The sequence below is a fragment of the Malus domestica genome, chromosome 12 (genome assembly GCF_042453785.1).
Source record: "Malus domestica chromosome 12, GDT2T_hap1".
In the NCBI taxonomy this organism is placed as follows: Eukaryota; Viridiplantae; Streptophyta; class Magnoliopsida; order Rosales; family Rosaceae; genus Malus; species Malus domestica.
Window position 1 is genome coordinate 15,935,007 of NC_091672.1, and position 19,351 is coordinate 15,954,357.

General features: G+C 38.8%; 2 protein-coding genes across 2 annotated transcripts; one reads left to right on the forward strand and one right to left on the reverse strand.

Annotated features, from left to right (window-relative positions):
* The first annotated feature begins 295 nt into the window (after positions 1 to 295).
* On the forward strand, positions 296 to 12,175 carry LOC103423333 (protein SHOOT GRAVITROPISM 6-like). Its single transcript, XM_029089820.2, has 13 exons — positions 296 to 405; positions 7,471 to 7,600; positions 7,687 to 7,758; positions 8,685 to 8,775; positions 8,900 to 8,995; positions 9,722 to 9,800; positions 9,917 to 9,980; positions 10,440 to 10,543; positions 10,744 to 10,849; positions 11,169 to 11,258; positions 11,333 to 11,394; positions 11,479 to 11,578; positions 11,661 to 12,175. The coding sequence occupies exons 2-12, from the start codon at positions 7,553 to 7,555 to the stop codon at positions 11,492 to 11,494; spliced, it is 828 nt and encodes a 275-aa protein (XP_028945653.2). The 5' UTR covers positions 296 to 405; positions 7,471 to 7,552; the 3' UTR covers positions 11,495 to 11,578; positions 11,661 to 12,175.
* Positions 12,176 to 17,194: 5,019 nt separating this feature from the next.
* LOC103403906 (uncharacterized) lies at positions 17,195 to 19,003 on the reverse strand. Its single transcript, XM_029089821.1, has 2 exons — positions 18,430 to 19,003; positions 17,195 to 18,303 (listed from the first exon to the last, which is right to left on the reverse strand). The coding sequence occupies exons 1-2, from the start codon at positions 19,001 to 19,003 to the stop codon at positions 17,195 to 17,197; spliced, it is 1,683 nt and encodes a 560-aa protein (XP_028945654.1).
* Between the last annotated feature and the right edge of the window lie 348 nt (positions 19,004 to 19,351).

Consider the following 19,351-nt stretch of genomic DNA (forward strand, 5'->3'; position numbering starts at 1 on the left):
TCCCGCTTCAGGTACTTTCAGTTGCCAATTGAACAATCAAATATTAAATTTTTCTCCGAATTGAGACTCTCTGATATTGTAATTTTGACTGTTTGGTGAGCTCTGATCTCAGAGGCTGTTCAAGTTTTGGTTTCGTTACTCGCTGATGAATCTCCCATCTTCCATTGCCTCCCTCAAGGACGTTGTTACCCTGTACTCTCTCTCTGTATATATATATATATATATATATATATATATATATATATATATATATGTATGTATGTATGTATGTATGTATGTATGTATGTATGTATGTTGAGTTTATATGTGTACACTGATATATATATTGAACTGCAATTGATATTTTGCAGAAACCCTCTTCTAGTGCTTGATTGTTGCTCGGCCATTTTGCGAGGAGGGCGTCAGGTAAAGTTCAGTCCTTTGTGTCTATTTTTTTGGAATTGCATTTGTTATGGTTTGTTTTTATAAAGTTGTTTGGGAGCATATGCTCCTATCAACTTTACACGGGACACACAAAATAAGTACTTTGATCCTATTAGACGGGGGAGGGTGAAGAAGCTAGGACAGAAGGGTAGAGTTCAAGAGAGCAAAATGCGCTTAGGAACGTGGAATATAGGAACCTTAACGGGAAAATCTATGCAAGTAGTGGAAGTTATGGTGAGGAGAAGGATAAATATTATGTACCTACAATAAACTAAGTGGGTTGGTCGTAAGGCAAATGATCTAGAAAACTCAGGGTTTAAACTTTGGTATTCGGGCACAAATAGAACGAGAAACGGTATTGGCATCATCGTGGACAAGACCTTGACACAAGATGTTGTAGATGTCAAGAGGGTAGGAGATAGAATCATGGCAATCAAGATTGTAATAGGACAAGAACTTATCAATGTGATTAGTGCGTACGCACCTCAAGTAGGGTTGGATATGAGTTCGAAGGAGAAATTTTGGGAAGACCTTGGAGACTTGGTGCAAGGAATTGCTCAGACAAAGAAGTTATTTATAAGAGGAGATTTAAATGGACACGTGGGCAGGGAGACACGCAACTATGGAGGTTTTCATGGTGGCCATGGTTTTGGGGAGAGAAACGAGGATGGGGAAGCTATCTTGGATTTTGCAATGGCATATGATCTCTTCTTAGCCAACACCTTCTTTAAGAAGAGAGAAGAACATGTGATCACCTACAAGAGTGGGTCGTCAAAAACACAAATAGATTTTCTTCTAATGAGGAAAGGGGATCGTATAACTTGTAAGAATTGCAAAGTTATACCAGGAGAGAGCGTGGCTAATCAACATCGCTTGTTGGTGATGGATGTACATATCAAAAGAGTGAGAAAAAAGAACAAGACTTGGAAGTGCCCAATGACTAGATGGTGGAATCTAAAAGAAGAAAAACAAGCCATTTTCAAAGAGAAAGTAATCACCCAGTGTGTGTGGGATAGAGAGGGGGAAGCTAGCCAAATGTGGGATTCCATGGCTAGTTGTATCCGAAAAGTAGCAAAAGAGGTATTAGGAGAGTCCAAGGGTTTTGCCCCACACCAAAAGGAATCTTGGTGGTGGAATGAGGAGGTACAAACAAAGGTGAAGGCTAAGAAGGAATGTTGTAAAGCCTTATACAAGGATAGGACCGATGAAAATGGTGAAAGATATAGAAAGGCGAAGCAAGAGGCGAAGAAAGCTGTGAGAGAAGCTAAGTTAGCGGCTTATGACGATATGTATATGCGACTAGATACCAAAGAAGGAGAGTTGGATATCTATAAACTAGCTAGAGTAAGGGAAAAGAAGACAAGGGACCTAAACCAAGTGAGGTGCATCAAGGATGAGGATGGAAAGGTTCTTGCTACAGAGAACGCGATTAAAGACAGATGGAGAGGTTATTTTCATAATCTTTTCAATGAAGGACATGAAATGAGTGCTTCTTTAGGGGAGTTGAGTAACTCAGAAGAGTATAGAAACTACTCTTTTTATCGTCGAATCCGAAAGGAAGAAGTGGTTGTAGCTTTGAAGAAGATGAAGCATAGAAAAGCAGTAGGCCCAGACGATATACCAATTGAAGTGTGGAAAGTTTTGGGAGAGACAGGTATAACATGGCTCATTGACCTTTTCAATAGGATTTTGAAAACGAAGAAGATGCCAAATGAGTGGCGAACGAGCACTTTGGTGCCTATCTACAAGAATAAGGGCGACGTACAAAATTGCATGAACTATAGGGGTATTAAGCTAATGAGTCATACAATGAAGCTCTGGGAGAGAGTCATTGAGCATAGATTGAGGCAAGAGACACGAGTTTCGGACAACCAATTCGGGTTCATGCCAGGGCGCTCAACCATGGAGGCAATCTATCTCTTACGAAGATTGATGGAAAGATATAGAGATGGGAAAAAGGGTATAATAGGGTCTCAAGAGACATTCTTTGGAGGATTTTAGAGAAGAAAGGAGTACGAGTAGCATATATCCAAGCTATAAAGGATATGTATGAAGGAGCAAAGACTGCCGTAAGAACTCATGAAGGACAAACTGAAAGCTTTCCCATAACTGTAGGATTACATCAAGGCTCATCCTTAAGTCCTTACCTTTTTGCGTTGGTAATGGATGAGTTAACATGACATATTCAAGATGATATTCCTTGGTGTATGCTTTTCGCAGACGATATAGTGTTGATAGATGAAACCCAGAAGGGGTAAATGCAAAGCTTAACCTTTGGAGAGAAGTGTTGGAATCTAAAGGTCTTCGCCTAAGCCGATCAAAAACAGAATATATGGAGTGCAAGTTCAGTGCAAATGGAGGCCAAAGCGAGTTAGGGGTGAGGATCGGAGATCAAGAAATACCAAAGAGCGACCGTTTTCGTTACCTAGGATCTATCTTGTAAAAGAACGGAGAATTAGATGGAGATCTCAACCATAGAATACAAGCTGGATGGTTGAAGTGGAAGAGTGCATCCGGCGTGTTGTGTGACCGCCGTATGCCACTGAAGCTCAAGGGAAATTTTTATAGGACGGCAATAAGGCCGGCGATGCTGTATGGCACAGAATGTTAGGCGGTGAAGCATCAACACGTACACAAAATGGGTGTAGCGGAGATGAGGATGCTTCGTTGGATGTGTGGGCACACAAGAAAGGATAAGATTAGGAATGATGATATCCGGGGTAAAGTAGGAGTAGCCGAAATTAAAGGAAAGATGAGAGAAAATCGGTTACGGTGGTTTGGACATGTGCAAAGAAGGCTTACTGACGCTCCGATTAGAAGATGTGACTATGAGACAGAGGTTCAAGGCCGAAGGGGTAGAGGAAGACCTAGGAAAACTTTGGAAGAGACTCTAAGAAAAGACTTAGAGTACTTGGATCTAACGGATGACATGACACAGGACCGAGCACAATGGCGTTCAAAGATTCATATAGCCGATCCCACTCAGTGACTTGGATTTTCCAAGTCTCCAACCGAGAAGTTTTCCTCACTCGGGAAATTAAGGGAATATTACCTCAACCTACATGCTCCACTCACAAAGCTTTAACATACAAGCTTCAACAAAAGAAAATTCAAAGAACTTAGCGAAGAAGGCTTTGGTGTATTTAACACAATACGTTGAAATGAAAGAAAGCTATTTATTGATATCCCCGATAAGTTACAAATATGTACATATACATGAGTCAAAATAAACAAACAAGAGGGAGCCTTCACAAAGGTTGCTTAGGAGAAGTCTCAGCAGTCGGTAGAGCCCCAGAAAGAGCAGGCACTGGAGGGGGATCATTTAGAGCCTCAGTACTGGACAGAACCCTAGAAGAAGGAGGCAGCAGAGGTTGATCATTTGGAGCTTCATTATGCGGTACAGCCCCAGAAGACGAAGGCAATAAATGCCTTTGGAACAAACCCATAAATCTCTGATGATCAAGTAAAACCTGACCATCAGATTCCTTCATTTGGTCAAGCTTCCTCTTCATGTTTGTAGCATAGTCATGTGCGAGCCGGTGCAACTGTTTATTCTCATGCTTGAGCCCTCTAATCTCCTATTTGAGACTCATCACTTCAGCCGCCAATGATTCAACTTGGCGGGTTCGAGCAAATAGGCGTTGGGCCATGTTAGACACAGAACCTGCACACTGAACATTGAGAGCTAGAGAATCCTTAACAGCCAACTCATTAGACCGTTTGGAAAGTAGTCTGTTATCTTTGGGAGTGAGAAGGTTCCTGGCCACTACCGCAGCGGTCATATCATTCTTCATCACGAAATCTCCAACGGTAAGAGGACCAGTAGGGGAGACGAAGGATGGGCGCCATATGTTGTCTGGAGAAGGCGTGGCTGCCTCTTCAATAAGGTTCAAGTCAAAACGACGGTCGGAGGGGCCAGACATTTTCAAAGGTGTTGAAGAGAGAAAAGGTCGGACAAATCAAGATCTTAGAAGTGCAAGAATGGAGCTTCTACTAGTGGAGATTCAAGTGTGCTTTGGAACTTAATGCCAGCCTCTATAAAAATCTGCACTCGACGGAGCTTCAGAAATCGAAGAGGCATTTGCTTTCTCAAAAGCTGGGCTGCTCAGAGACCACGAGGGTCGATCTCAGAAATCGAAGAGACGTTTGCTTTCTCAAAAGTTGGGTTGCTCAAAGACCACGAAGGCCGATCTCAGAAATCGAAAAGGCGCTTGCTTTCTCAAAAGCTGGGCTGCTCAGAAACCACGAGGGCCGATCTCAGAAATCGAAGAAGCACCTACTTTTCCAGCCTTATCAGCACCTGTCACACGCACACTCAGCTTTGCGGAAATTATGGGCATTATGTCGAAGATTTCTGGTGAAGTAGAAAGCACATGAATCTTATTGTTCAATCACCCACTTCCCACATGCAACATTAGCTCATGGGTACCATAGATAACTTTGCCAAAGTTCTCTGACAAAGTTGAGACACGTGAAGCTTGCAGCTCCTACTACATCGCTCTGACCAAGAAGGGTAAAAGAATAGCAAAGAAACAGCACTAACAAAGTTTAGACACATAAATTTTGAAGGTCTAGTTACCATATTATTATCCACAAGGGTAAAGGAACAGTACCACTGCTGGATAATTGGAAAGTCCTTGTGTGTCAACCTCTGTGCTTCGTGGCAAGGTAGACTAGCAAACATGCCCAACCTTTTCTCACATTCGAGAAAACACTCCCAACAAGATTGCTTGCTCCAAAATCGAAGAGGCACCGCCCTCCGAATCTCGAGAGCCAGACTCCCAACATGATTACTTTCTCAAAAATCGAAGAGACACCGCTCTCCGAATCTCGAGAGCCAGACCCCTAGCAGGATTGCTTTCTCAAAAATCGAAAAGGCATCGTTTTCTGAATCTCGAGAGCCAGATCTCCGACAGGATCGCTTGTTCGAAAACCGAAGAGGCACCACTTTCCCAACTTCAAGAGCCGGATCTCCTTGGATAAAGCTTGTCTGTAATCTTCACACGCAACATCAGCTTTCCAGATACCACAGACCACTTTTTCAAAGTGCTCTGACAGACTACCGTGCTATGACCAAGCAGGGTAAAGGAATGGCATTACTACTTGTTGTTAGGGAGACTCCTATATATGTCGACCTCCATCCCCAACGGACAGGCAGACCTGCAAAAATGCTCAACCCTTCCTCATATCTGAGAGGGCACTCCCAACGAAGCCTTTCGAAATATTCAGCTTTCTTTCCCCCCGATAATACCTCTGCAAACAAGCTATACTAAAGCAAGAATATCTCATATCATCAGGGTTAAAAGCAAGAGTATCCCATATCATGCTTTTTTCCTGTCTTTTCCTTTGGCCTTGTTCTTACCTGCAAGACAAGGAGAAAGAGAGCAATCAGTCAGCACTTGGAATCAAGCTTCCAGTCAGGAACTGACTGCCTGGAACCCCTTACTTGATTACTTACCTGGCATTGCTCTCGAGTACTCATCTTCAACATCTTATGCTTCCAGGGAAGATACCGCATCTGCCTGAGGAACAGATAGGGCAAGTGAGAAGGATACAAGGAAGCATGTGGAGACAAGCGTAACAGCACACGTGCCGATACATCCACTACTCTGTCAAAAGCAAAAGTATCCCATATCAGCAAGGTCGAACGTACTATAGATTTGATGGACTTGTTTTGACCCTCAAATTCTTCAGTCGGCCTTATACTCTGGAGGAAACCAGAAAATCCTCCAGCCCAGTTCAAGAATAAGCCTGTGGAAAGTTACTTCTTCAAAAGCAAAAGTATCCCATATCATCTCTTCTCATTTTTCTTCTCTTTATCCTTCATGCTGCCTGCAAGATAGGGAGAATGTGAACAATCAGCCGGAACTCGAAATCAAAGTTCTGATCTAGGACTGATTGCTTGGAGCTCTGATTGCTTACCTTGTCTGTCACCTCTTTCAGCAGATCCCCTAGCTCGGCGACTTAGGGGATTCCTACTACATGATTTGTATCGCGTTTGACCAAGCCTGAAACTACAAGTAAGCTTCAAGTGAAATTGATACATTACCTTGTGCATCTCCACCAGTTAAAGATACCACCCAGATAAGGCAAGTCAAGACGATACCACACTCCGGTACTTAGAAGTTTCGTGATTACGAGATCATTCTCCCACAATATTTCCTAATGTCATTTGTACTAAATCATTCACTTGTACTCACTAAAGGAGAGCTTGAACCTATGTACTTGTGTAAACCCTTCACAATTAATGAGAACTCCTCTATTCCGTGGACGTAGCCAATATGGGTGAACCACATACATCTTTTGTTTGCTTTCCTATCTCTATCCATTTATATACTTATCCACACTAATGACCGGAGCAATCTAGCGAAGATCACAAAAAGCGACCGTTTTCGCTACCTAGGATCTATCTTGCAAGAGAACGGAGAATTAGATGGAGATCTCAACCATAGAATACAAGCTGGATGGATGAAGTGTAAGAGTGCATCCGACGTGTTGTGTGACCGTCGTAGGCCACTGAAGCTCAAGGAAAAATTTTATAGGACGGCAATAAGGCCAACGATGTTGTATGGCACAGAATGTTGGGCGGTGAAGCATCAACACGTACACAAAATGAGTGTAGCGGAGATAAGGTACTTCGTGGGATGTGTGGGCACACGAGAAAGGATAAGATTGGGAATGAGGATATCCGAGGTAAAGTAGGAGTAGCCGAAGTTGAAGGAAAGATGAGAGAAAATCGGTTACGGTGGTTTGGACATGTGCAAAGAAGGCCTATTGACGCTCCGGTTCGAAGATGTGACTACGGGACAGAGGTTCGGGGCTGAAGGGGTAGAGGAAGACCTAGGAAAACTTTGGAAGAGACCCTAAGAAAAGACTTAGAGTACTTGGATCTAACGGAGGACATGACACAAAACCGAGCGCAATGACGTTCTAGGATTCATATAGCCGACCCCACTTAGTGGGAAAAGGCTTTGTTGTTGTTGTATCAATTTGAATGTGTAGTGAGATTTAGGTTTTCGTTCGGTTTCTTTTGTATGTTTGTTTCAGCGTTTTGGTAGCATGGCTGGGGTTTTCCAAGTAATGATATGATGTTCGAGCCTTGGACAAGAATGATGTCGACCCTCCTTTCATGGCTAAGCTTGCTAAGATTGCAACGGCCGAAATCATATCCTCGAAGGTACTTTTGTGTTCTTCGTCCTGATGATGCTCTGTTGATCTCATAGTAGAACTACTTGCATGATTGAATTGTTCTCTTTGATTTAGGAGCTCAATGCAGACTGGCAAAGAGCTGCGTCAGCCGTTCTTGTTTCAATCGGCAGACATTTGCCAGACCTAGTAAGTTTTGTTGTTTTACAACAAACTTTACGTTTTCATTTACATCTTAGAACCAATTATCTTTCTTTTTTATTACAACACCTCTTAGGATAAACTGAAAAATAGTAGTATATTCTCTTTTTTTCTTTCAAGCGCCCGTGAGAGGTGACATTTTGTTTTAATCAGAAATATCATGCATGACTTGACTGCCAAGGTACTTATCTACAAAGCCCCCTTTCAGGCTTAGATTGTACAATGGGAAAAATGGCTTCTCCATAATCTTGGTTGTCACTCACCAAAGTAACTAAAATCTAACACTAGAATGCCATGTTATAGGATACGGATTTAGCAATTATTTTTTTGTAAAAATTTCAATTTTGGCTATAAAATGGTAAAAATGGTTTGTATGGATACTTTTTGCTGTTTGCTGGGCAGTTTTTTAAGGAGAAAATGACCTTGCAAAGAAATAACAAGAGGCTTAGTTAGGGTTGACTGCCTCTGCATTTTGAATATACTTGTCTTCCCAGACTTAAATGATCCTGGATGTTTACCGTTTAGGGCAAGCTATCTCAATATTCTTAGAAAGTTCTTGCATTAACCAAATCTACAGTATTATTTATTGTTTAAGGTGGGGCTTTGTCAGGCTTTTTCCATTTTTTAAATAATTGAGAAGCATTCAGTAATTCTGTGTAAAGCTGATAATGTAATATTTTATTAGCACATATTTCTGTTTGACTGATCACATCCCTTTTCTTTGGATTGTGGGATGTTGGGCCAACCCCAATCTTTAGCAGAAATGGACTATTTACACTTATACTATGATTTCACATACACACTACCTCTCCCTCTACCCATCCTCCCTACCTCGCTCCTTCCCAGTTCTCCATGATATTCTTAATTAACTCTTCTTTTACTTGGTTTTTTCTTTTCTTTTCTTGATTTGGCAGATGATGGAAGAAATTTTTCTTCATTTGCCTGGGCCAAACTCAGCTTTACCAGCTATGGTTCAGATACTAGCAGACTTTGCTCATGCTGATGGTTAGTGTTAAACTTTCCTTTCTTTGTGCTTCTCTTCCACCTTGGGATCCCACATGTTACTTGGTTTTATATTTTGGATTAAACTAAAATGTGCCATACCTTTTTTGCTTTAATTTTGTTGAAGCATTGCAGTTCACCCCACGATTGAAAGGTGTGCTTTCACGGGTTGTACCTATTCTTGGAAATGTACGAGATGCCCATCGGCCTATTTTTGCTAATGGTATGCTGAATTGTTATTGACCTCTTTCCCTTCTTGTTCAATTGATCTTTGCCTCTAATATTGTGAAGTGAAATTGGAGTAAATAGGTTTTGATTATTTGGTAGACTGTGGAACTATTTGTTAAATGCTGTAGCAAACACGGTCAAAGTTGCATAAGAAAGTTTGTATCAAAACACACTGTATAACTTACAAACTTTAAAGACTGGTTCCATTTCATACTTTCATCTAAAATCAAGAACAAAGGAAAATAGGTTTGTGTGTTGGCTGCCACATTGATTAACCAAATCAAACCCTTAACACATTTGTTCATTTGACATTTCAGAGTGACTTGAGAAGGTTATGGAAGTTTGTATTAATAGTGTCTCCAGAGAAATTCTGGCCATTCGTCACCTGTTAATTACCACACACTTCCATGATAGGATTAGAGTATTCAACCAAAAACCAATTGGCAATGGATAGAGATGCCCAAGATCTTTTAAAATACTGGCAATGCTTCCATTTTTAAATGTGGATAAACTCTTCTCAACTATCTGTGTGTCTTCATGTGTAAAATGGTTTTGTTTCGAAGTTGCAATTAGGCACATATTTTTACCTCTCTCTCTCTCTCTCTCTCTCTCTCTCTCTCTCTCTTCCCTTATTTTTTGACACAGGTTCAATAAAATATATTATACTAATTTACTCAATAAGTTTGCTGACGATGTTTACCATCTTTCCTGTTCTTTTCAGCTATTAAGTGCTGGTGTCAGGCTGTTTGGCAGTATAGCCTGGATATCCCTTCGCATTCACCTTTGGATGCTGACATCATGTGAGATAAACTATTAGTTGTTCTTAGCATTACAGTTTCTTCAGTCCTGGTTCTTTTCTTATTCCTATGCCTATTTTATACTTCTTGTCTTAATGAATGAATATCATTTAGTGCAGGTCATTTTTGAATTCTGTTTTTGAGTTTTTATTGAAAGTTTGGGCTGCTTCACGCGATCTAAAGGTTTGAAAAATATTGTTGTTTCTATTTCTTATTGTAATTTCTATTTTCCATGGTGATTTTGTTTTCCTACAACCTTTAATTGCAACTACATCTAGGTAGTTGTTATTACAATAAAGTTAAACTCAGTCAAATACTTCATTTTGGGAAACACATTTTAGTCTTCTTTCTTATTTCACTTTAATGGCGCCTCATTGTTTTAATTGCCTTCTATTTTCTTTAAGATGAATCATGTTTCTATGCTTAGTTAGGCATAAATTTGTGAAGAGTTTTCCTAGTGGTATATTTTTCTCTTCCTAACTGTATGCTTAGGTGAAGTGTCGTGTATTCCTTGTTTCTGATTCTCTCTCTCTCTTTCTTGCTGGATGTATGATACTTTACACTTTTTCTTTTTTATAGACATGAGAACTAATGGCATTGGAATCTGGTTTCTATAAATTTAATAAACTCTTTCTTGAATAGGTTCGCATGTCATCTGTAGATGCATTAGGACAGATGGTTGGCCTTATTACCCGGGCACAATTAAAGGCGGCTTTACCCAGACTTGTCCCCACGATATTGGAACTGTAAGATTGATTTATCATGAAACAGTACTTCCTGCTCCTGCACTATAAATAAATGTTCTGTAGACAAGTCTTTGATGATACAGTTCCTAAACCCGTATTGCACTTGTATATTTTCAAAGGCATGCATGGATATACACACCTTCACTAAATTTTTTACACGTCAGTAACGTTTGTAGCTTTTTCTTTATCCCGCCGACCAGGTATAAAAGAGATCAAGATATTACCTTTTTGGCAACATGCAGTCTTCACAGTCTCTTAAATGCTTCTATACTGTCAGAAAGTAGTCCTCCTTTACTTGATTTTGAGGTAATGAAAAACATATTGTGTTCTTTTTTTTCTTATTTAGTTTGTTGGTGCTGAAGTTTTAGAAATTGTTCTTGTTCAGAAAAGTTGAGCTTGTTGATGGTTTTAATCTTTAATAACTGCTGCTTTTTTTCCTATTCAACCTTGTGAACAATTTTAAAGGAATGAAACACCTAATCTGTGTTAAAGTGAGGCCATCAGTATGGCCATATTATTCACTATAGGCCGAATTACCTTTAGTTACTTTCGGAATACTACTAATATTCTTTTCGATGCTAGTATTGTTTATTTTGTGTTGTTTTGTACTCATGGTGGTTTTCAGGAGCTTACAATTATTTTATCAACACTCCTGCTGGTGGTTTGCATCAATAATGACAACAAAGAACACTCAGATTCGTCAGTTGGACTGAAGGTTAAAATGTGTTCCTTATTTTTTGTTCAAATAACACAAGTTCCTGCATTTTGATTCATGGACTTTGTCCATAGAGTTTCTGTAGTTGTATGCAGATGTTGATGGCTAACCGTTTCAGCACTCCATTGTTAATTTGGTATTCTACTTTTTCTCAATGTTTGAGTTGTTTCCATTCTGGGCAGACTTACATGATCTAACATTCTTATGATTTTATTTGGAGGTTGTCTGAAGCTTAGCACAGTAAACGGCCTTTTCTTGTTGAAGCTGTACTGTTCTTGATAGATGAGCAAAATTTAGGTGTCCGAAAGGCACTTTCAGAGGTATGTCGTGTGAACTTATGGTTTTCTTTGTAACTTAAGTACATCTTTCTCTCTTAACATTGTTTATTATTGTTTGAAGCAGTGCCGAAGACATGGTAGTACAAGTAGGGGCAGCTGCCCCTTTGGCCGTTGGAAAACCCCATGCAGAGCAAGGAATCCACCTCTCTGAACCGACACGAAAGGTATTTGACGAAATGCTTGAATGAAATTCAAGTCTATTGTCATTGTTGTGCTGCTTTGCTGCATTACGTTTTGCAAGCTTGCGGCCAATGTTTCAACCTATGGTGGAGGTGCTTCAATGAATTATTGGTTATCACAACCAAGATAATCTAGATGAAGCAAATAGGTTGTTCAACGACCTACAAACTTTTGGTTTGTGTTTCATCTTTTTTTATGAGATTTATATTGGGAATTACAATTGAGTTATCACAAGAATTACAAAAGAAAGGCCGAGACGTTGTGAAAGCAATTGTGTTAGTGGAATGCAAACAAAGACTACAATCCTTAAAAGATGATGACTTTGAGGATTTGTTTCATAATGTATAAACGTTTTATGCGGAAAATGATATTAATGTTCCTAACATCGAATATTTCTATTTCGCACCCAAAAAATCAAATCATAAAGCTAAAAGACTTGCAAACGTCAATTATTATCATATGCATCTAAAAAAATTGAATGGTTACTTCAGTGAGGTGAACACCGACTTACTTCTGTGTATGGATGTTTGAGTCTGGTCTACAAATTTGCACCTTTTGACAAAAAAAAAAAAAAAAAAAAGAAAAAAAGTTCATTTTGCCAAATTTTATCCTTAAGATGATTGTGTGGATTTCATGAATCTTCTAATTCAACTTGACAATTATAAGCATGATATGAAGATGCATAGTGAGTTTCATCATTGAAAAGAATTATTGATCTTTGAAAAGAATTGGGAAGATCAAGATGAGTGAAAGCTACAAGTATGTGTATAAGCTTTTTAATTGGCTTTCGGGGTTGTCGGTTTCAATATTGTGAAAACACCAATGTATAACAAAATGAGAGATAAATGGTTGAGTGGTAGCATGTTGTTTACATTGAGAGATATGTTTTTGCTTTTACTAATAAAAAGCATATTATGCGGCTTTTCATGACATAAAATCTCACCAACCACCCAGACACCTGAATCGCGATATGCTAGCCGACACCTAGAAGGTGATGAAGTCATAAAGTGTGGTGATGTGGAAAATGTAAATAAATTAAAACCTCAAAGTGACTAATTTAGAGTGCGCAGGTAAGTGAGGATTGAACCCATATTACACAAGTGATGTCAGAGCATAGCTACATTGCAATAAAAGAAGGGTAATGACATTTATACTAAAAGGAGAAGTCTCCTACATAATAGCTTTTGCCAACAATCCTCGTCGTCACGAAACCTCTACCACTAAAATCCTAAAGGGGCGAAAAACAAGAATGAGTGGGCCTAACAAATAAAGTTTTGTAACATATTTTCGAAAGGTGTAACCCCTTATAGTAAAACAAGTATATAGTTTCCTAAAAAAATACTATAATACTAGTATGTAATACGGTACCCTGCAACAAAAGTGAGTTAAAAGATGTAGAGTACAACAACAAGTTTCCTCAACATTAAATCTTGAATCGATATTATAAGAAATCACTGCTCATTAATTTATGTAGCCACACAAGTCCATTTTAGAGATATTCAGACAATAGAACAGGCTGAGTGTAGGTTTTACATTCTAGTCCTACATTACATGAGCTGCACTAGTCGCAGCCAAGGTATAAAATATCGATGATATCGGAAATATCAGTAGTCCAAAAACATAGAAATTTCAATGGAAATATCGGGATATTATCGATATCGATAAAAATTGAATAAAAACCACTGAAATTGTAAGAAAAACTTGAAATTTTTTATTGAAACTTTGAAGGATGTTTATTTAGTCAATTATCTATTAGTTTATCACAAAAAATTTGAAGGAAATGCATTGCATGATAGATATAACTTATTTAAATTGATTATATAGCGAGTTGGCAAACATTGAGTGTAGAAAATATGTAGTAATTAATGAAAGAAGTTTAAACACACCATAATCATTTATATATAATGAATTAGTACAATATTTTACACTTTATACATTGCATGGTAAGATACATGAGTGACTTGGCAATGTCCAAAATATCGATGATATCGGAAATATCGGTAGTCCAAAAACACGGAAATTTCAATGGAAATATCGAGATATTATGGATATTTTAGACCATGGTCGCAGCACATACTAGTCCAACACATCATACAAAAGGACAGGTTGTCACTTAACTCTGGATCCAAAGCGAATGTAAATGGTGCATGTGAACTACAAGTTAAGTTGGTTTTTGGTCCAGGACAATACAAATAACTAAGAGACACTGTGCAAACATGTAATAATGAGCAGATAAAATGTAAGGATGTCATGCCATAAGTTTATGCTCACAAATAATATAATAAACATAAAGTGTATGGAAAGTTTATTTGTAAAGCTACACATGTCATGTCACATTATAGTATATAAAAGCAGTTGTTGGGACAAAATCACATATACATATATATATATGTGTGTGTGTGTGTGGGTGTGTGTGTGTAAAAAATGAAAAGACCTACTCACAAATATTTGCGATGTCACAACCATTCGAGTTGGGAAAAGCGGAGTCTCTGATAGTAATCACACCTAAGCATAATATTGAGACCTATTAGTAAAACTTAACTTAAACGATTAAATTTGGGAAAACAGAGTGTGGATTTGGAATTAGAGTGTTGAAATACGCTAAGAGGGGTCCCAGGCAAATTTTGTAAAAAGTCAACAAAAAGTCAACGGCCAACCCTAAAAAGTCAACCAAGACGCCGAGTTGGTCAACTATTTTAAAACTTAGGAATTTCACTAAATGGATGTAAAAAAAAGACTCGAGACGTCGATTAGGTTAGAAGGGTTTCCGAGAAAATTTCGTTAAAGTCAACACAATGAATATTCCAAGAATATTCCAAACAATATTAAAAAAAATATTCTCAGAATATTCCAAATCCTTTTAGGAACTTGGGCTTAGGCCTTTTTTTTTTTTTTTTTTTTTTCTATTTCTATACCTGGTCGGGTTGACCCGTTAGGACTCGCAGGTCGGTCTCGCGGATCTGGGTCGAATCCGTGTTAGAGTGAACATGTCATGGGTTTGGGCCTATTCATGGATTGGGGTTTGGGCTTTTTTTTTCCTCAGATTCAGTTACCGGTTTCTTCAAAGAAGAAAGCCGAAACCGGCAAGTTTGGCCAGGAAACACCCTGAGCTCCGTTCGAGCTCGATTCTTAACTATTTTTCATGAAATAAACGTCAAATTGAAGCTTGGGAGATTATGAACTAGGGCATACCAAACTAAGGTTGAGACGAGGTTAGGATCGATCGAAAAAGCCTGCAAAGGCCGGGTTTCTCGCCAAAAAATCTGGAAAAAAATTTCCCCAGTTAGTTCCTGAGTTCAATGTCACCAAAATCCCTAAAATTTACCCTAATCGTACTACAAAACATGGTCTACGAAGATTTTGGGGTTTTTGAACCTTACCTTCGTCGTGAACGACAAGAACTCGCTATGAATGTCATCGGAAAAGAAAAACATGAATAGTGGCTTCAAGGTAAAAGAATGAGTGGTGCTGGTTCGACATGGGGGAGAAAACGACGAAGGTGGTGCCGGCCTGGGTCATCGAGTGGAGTAACTCGCCGGAGTCGCAATAGCAAGGTGGTGATGGTGGTTCCCGCGTCACTGGGTTTCTTCCTAGCCTGGTGGACAATTGCATAAACATGATTCCATTTGGTTTCAGGTTTGAATGCTGGTATTGACTGAGATGGCGAGTGCTGAATGATGATGATCATGAAGCATGCATGCAGCTGAAGAAAGGAAAAGGAGTTTTACAGGAGAGAGAAAGGTGGAGTGAGGGATGATAGAAAACAAATGGCAGAAAATGAGCGGAGAGCTTGGATGAGTGATGGAGAAACAGAGGGTTAAGAGATAGAGAGTTATGGTGGTGGTATGGCGAAGCTCACCGGAGAAGGCAGTGAGTGGTGTTGGTGCTCAGCTACTCTGTGCTGCACAGAGAGAGAGTTTGAAGGAAAGAGAGAAGTGATATAAAGGTAAGGGAGGGAAAGTGAGTGGAGTGAATTGAAAGTGACTGAGAGAGGTGATGTGGAGAGCTGAATGTGCAGAGAGATATGTGAATGAAGTGAAAAGTGAGAGAGAAAGGGAGCAACGGGAGAGAGAATGAGAGATGTGAGGTGATAGACTAAAAAGAAGGAAAATGATGAAGTAATACGTCTGATGGAACAAATGTGGGTTTCTAAAACCCAAAATAAATATTATTTTAATAGCACACTTGAACCCATGTGATGTTCAATTTTTCAAACCCTTGCATGCCATTAGTCTGCACGAGGGTCATCAGACAGACAAGACCAAGGCAGCCTACTGCATGAAGCCATAGTTCAAATTTTGAAATTATCCCGGTAGTTTTACACAGTTTCAGACATAACTGGTTCGTTATAACTTTAAATTGAGTTCCGTCTGCAGCCACGTGTTCGTAAAAATGAGTACTAGTCGTAAATAGTAAAATAAGACTGAAAAAGGTGAAAGAAAAATTGAGGTCCATGTGGAAAGCCTACGTGGCATCTCAGAGGTATCTTGACATAAGCACCAATAACAACATCCTCAATGTTTACTCAACATATTGTTAAGACATGCGGCAAAGGGATAAACCAAGTTAGTAGATGAAATAAAATGTACACAAAACAAAGAAGAAAAAAACAATACTATATATGCAACCAGTGGCGGATCCAGGATTTTAACTTAGGATGGTCCCAATATAAAAGACCCAAAAAAAAAAAAAAAAAAAAACAAGACGAAAATATCATTGAACAAATAAATGGCAAACTACAAATTTCATTCATAATCTTTGTGCTAAACAAGCTAGAAATACTAAATTTGTCCACTACGGGATCTCATACTTTGAAAACGTGTCATTATAGTTTCATTGTCAATACAAGAAAAAACATCTTTCTCAATATAAACAACTAAGCTATCATTTAACCATTGATCCCCCATTCTGTTGCAGAGTGGACACTTAATGATATTCATGGCAGAAAATGCTCTCTCCACTGAAGCAGTTGCAATAGGTAAAACCAAAGCCAATTCAATAAGTAAATACACATAATGAAATACTCGATGCAACCTTTTTTCGACCATTTTCTTAGCAAGATCACTAATGCTTTGCAACTGAGAAAAGTCACTTCTCGAATGCATAGAATGAATATAAATATCGAGTTGATCTTCAAGTGCCAATAGGTCTTGCTTCGTAAAATCTTGAGGGTACAATTGAGCAAGGCGAAATAGCTTTTCTTTGTCAAAAGCTACAAAAGAATCATTTGTACTCAAACTAGCCAAACAAATGAGCAATTCGGTACTTGTTTCATTGAAGCGATCATTTAACTCTGTAAGTTGGGAATTAATGACAACAAAAAATAGCTCCACTTTGTAACGATGACGATTGGTCTTTTTGTGGGTATTACGCCGTGACCTCCCATGAGCTACATATGTCTCATCCATGTTAATAACCTCAATGGACACAAAATGACAATACTTTGTCAACCAAAAGGTCAAACCCCTCATCATTCCTCATGTAGAGTAGTTGTTCTTTACATGTGTTGACTAAAGTCATTGCATTCACAATCTCTTGATCATCCCTTTGTAATACTTGTGATAAATCATTCGTGATTCCTAATATAGATTTCATCAAAAATAAGAGAAACACAAACTCAAAAGATTGTATGTCTTTCAATAACCTATTTGCTTTGGCCACACTATCGTTGGTATTATCATCAACAATCATTTCAAGCACATTGACCACAGATGAGAACATAGTAATCAAACTAATCAAAGTACCATAATGTGAATTCCATCTTGTAGCTCCGGCACATTTGAGACTAGTTTCTTGATTTAAGCCTTGTCTCGTCATAAGAGAATCATTTTCAAGAGCTTTCATAAGTTCTTTTTGTTGCATCTCTCTAAGCGCATCACGACGCTTACATGAAGCTCCAATATTATTTACCACATTATTAGCCAATAGAAAGAATGTGTTAACATCAACATTATTCTTTGTTACGGCAACAAGAGCTAATTGGAGTTGATGAGCAAAGCAATGAACATAGAATGCACAAGGTTGATCATTCAAAATCTTTGTCTCGAGTCCATTGAACTCACCTTTCATATTACTAGCACTATCATAACCTTGCCCTCGTAAATTGGAGAAGCTTAACTCATTGAAATGAAAGAAGGCATCAATAGACTCCTTTAATGTGTTTGAAGTGGTGTCGGGAACATGTTGAACTCCTACAAACCTTTCAATGACTTTCCCATTTTTGTCCACATAACGCAAAACCACCGCCATTTGCTCCTTTATAGAAACATCACGTGCCTCATCAACCAATAGAGAAAAGAACCTAGCATTCTTCATATCACTTATGATAGTTTTAATGGTTTCAATAGAACATGAATGAACAAGATCTTTTTGAATTGAAGGAGCTATTAGCTTGAGATTTCCCGGAGCTTTATCTAACACAACGGCCTTTATTTTCTCATCATGATCTGCAAGGAATTGCAAGAGCTCCAAATAGTTACCTCTATTGTTTGAAGTGTCACTTTCATCATGACCACGAAATGAAAGACCTTATCACAACAAAAACTTAGTGCAATCAATTGACGCATTCAAGCAAGTGCGATAAGCCATACGAGCTTCTTCTGACTGTTTGACCAAAACTGTTTCAATATGTGTCTTTTGATTCATTAGATTACCAGCAGCTTCAACAGCTTTATTGTGAAAGCTACCAACCACTCCCACATGTTTTTCAAAACAGGCTTTTGCATGCTTCCAATTTTGAAAGCCTACCTTAGTACAGACGTCACTGCATGATTGTTCAAAGTTGACTTTGAATAGATAGCAATAAAAGCAAAATGCAGCATCTTTAGATATATTATATTCCAACCAATGAAATTCCTTCAACCAATTATCAACGAACCGTTGCTTTTTATTCGAATGCAAAGTGAAGGGAAAATCATGATCTTTAGCTCTAAAAGGCTCCATTAATATATATGCTATTCGGACCTCATCTCGAATATCTGGAGGATAATCCTTCATTGGAGTTCTCTTTCCGGGATCTCTCTCAAGATTATCCAAATCAACTTTTAACTCATTTTGTTGTGGAGTGGAATTACCCCCAATTGGATTAGAACTACTTAGAATTGGAGGGGAATTGTTCGGAATAGGATTGGAACCATCCAAGTTTGGAGATGAACTATTTGGAATATGATTGTCTGAACTAATCGATGATGATTTTCGCTTGTAATGGATAGTGGATGGCAAAATCATTTAATGGACAGAGTTAAAGAGAGCAGAGAGTAGAGTACAAACCTAAAGGAACGAGAGCGAGAAGAGAGTGAAGTTCTAATTGCGGTGCAGTGCAAGCAATCAGATTCAGATTCAGAAACTAGAGTGCAGTGCAGAAGAAAGTTGATTGATGTCGACGCCGTAAGGAACGAGAGTAGAGTGGACCTTGTTTGTGAAAGATTTGGTAACGAGAACGAAGAGAGGAACGAGACCGGACCTTGTTGTGTGAAATATTTGGTAACGAGAACGAAGAGAGTTGAACGATTTGGTAAAGTGAAGTTCTGATTGCTATGTGAAGGAGCTGAGTCTGAGGGTTCTCATGTGAGTGAG

Excerpts from the sequence above, each read along its gene's own strand:
- LOC103423333 (XM_029089820.2), top strand. The coding sequence starts at position 7,553 with ATGGCTAAGCTTGCTAAGATTGCAACGGCCGAAATCATATCCTCGAAG. Across the intron at positions 7,601-7,686 it reads CCGAAATCATATCCTCGAAG|GAGCTCAATGCAGACTGGCA; the intron begins GTACTTTTGTGT and ends TCTTTGATTTAG. Across the intron at positions 10,850-11,168 it reads CTCCTTTACTTGATTTTGAG|GAGCTTACAATTATTTTATC; the intron begins GTAATGAAAAAC and ends GGTGGTTTTCAG.
- LOC103403906 (XM_029089821.1), bottom strand. The coding sequence starts at position 19,003 with ATGATTTTGCCATCCACTATCCATTACAAGCGAAAATCATCATCGATT. Across the intron at positions 18,304-18,429 it reads TAAAGCTGTTGAAGCTGCTG|GTCTTTCATTTCGTGGTCAT; the intron begins GTAATCTAATGA and ends TGTTGTGATAAG.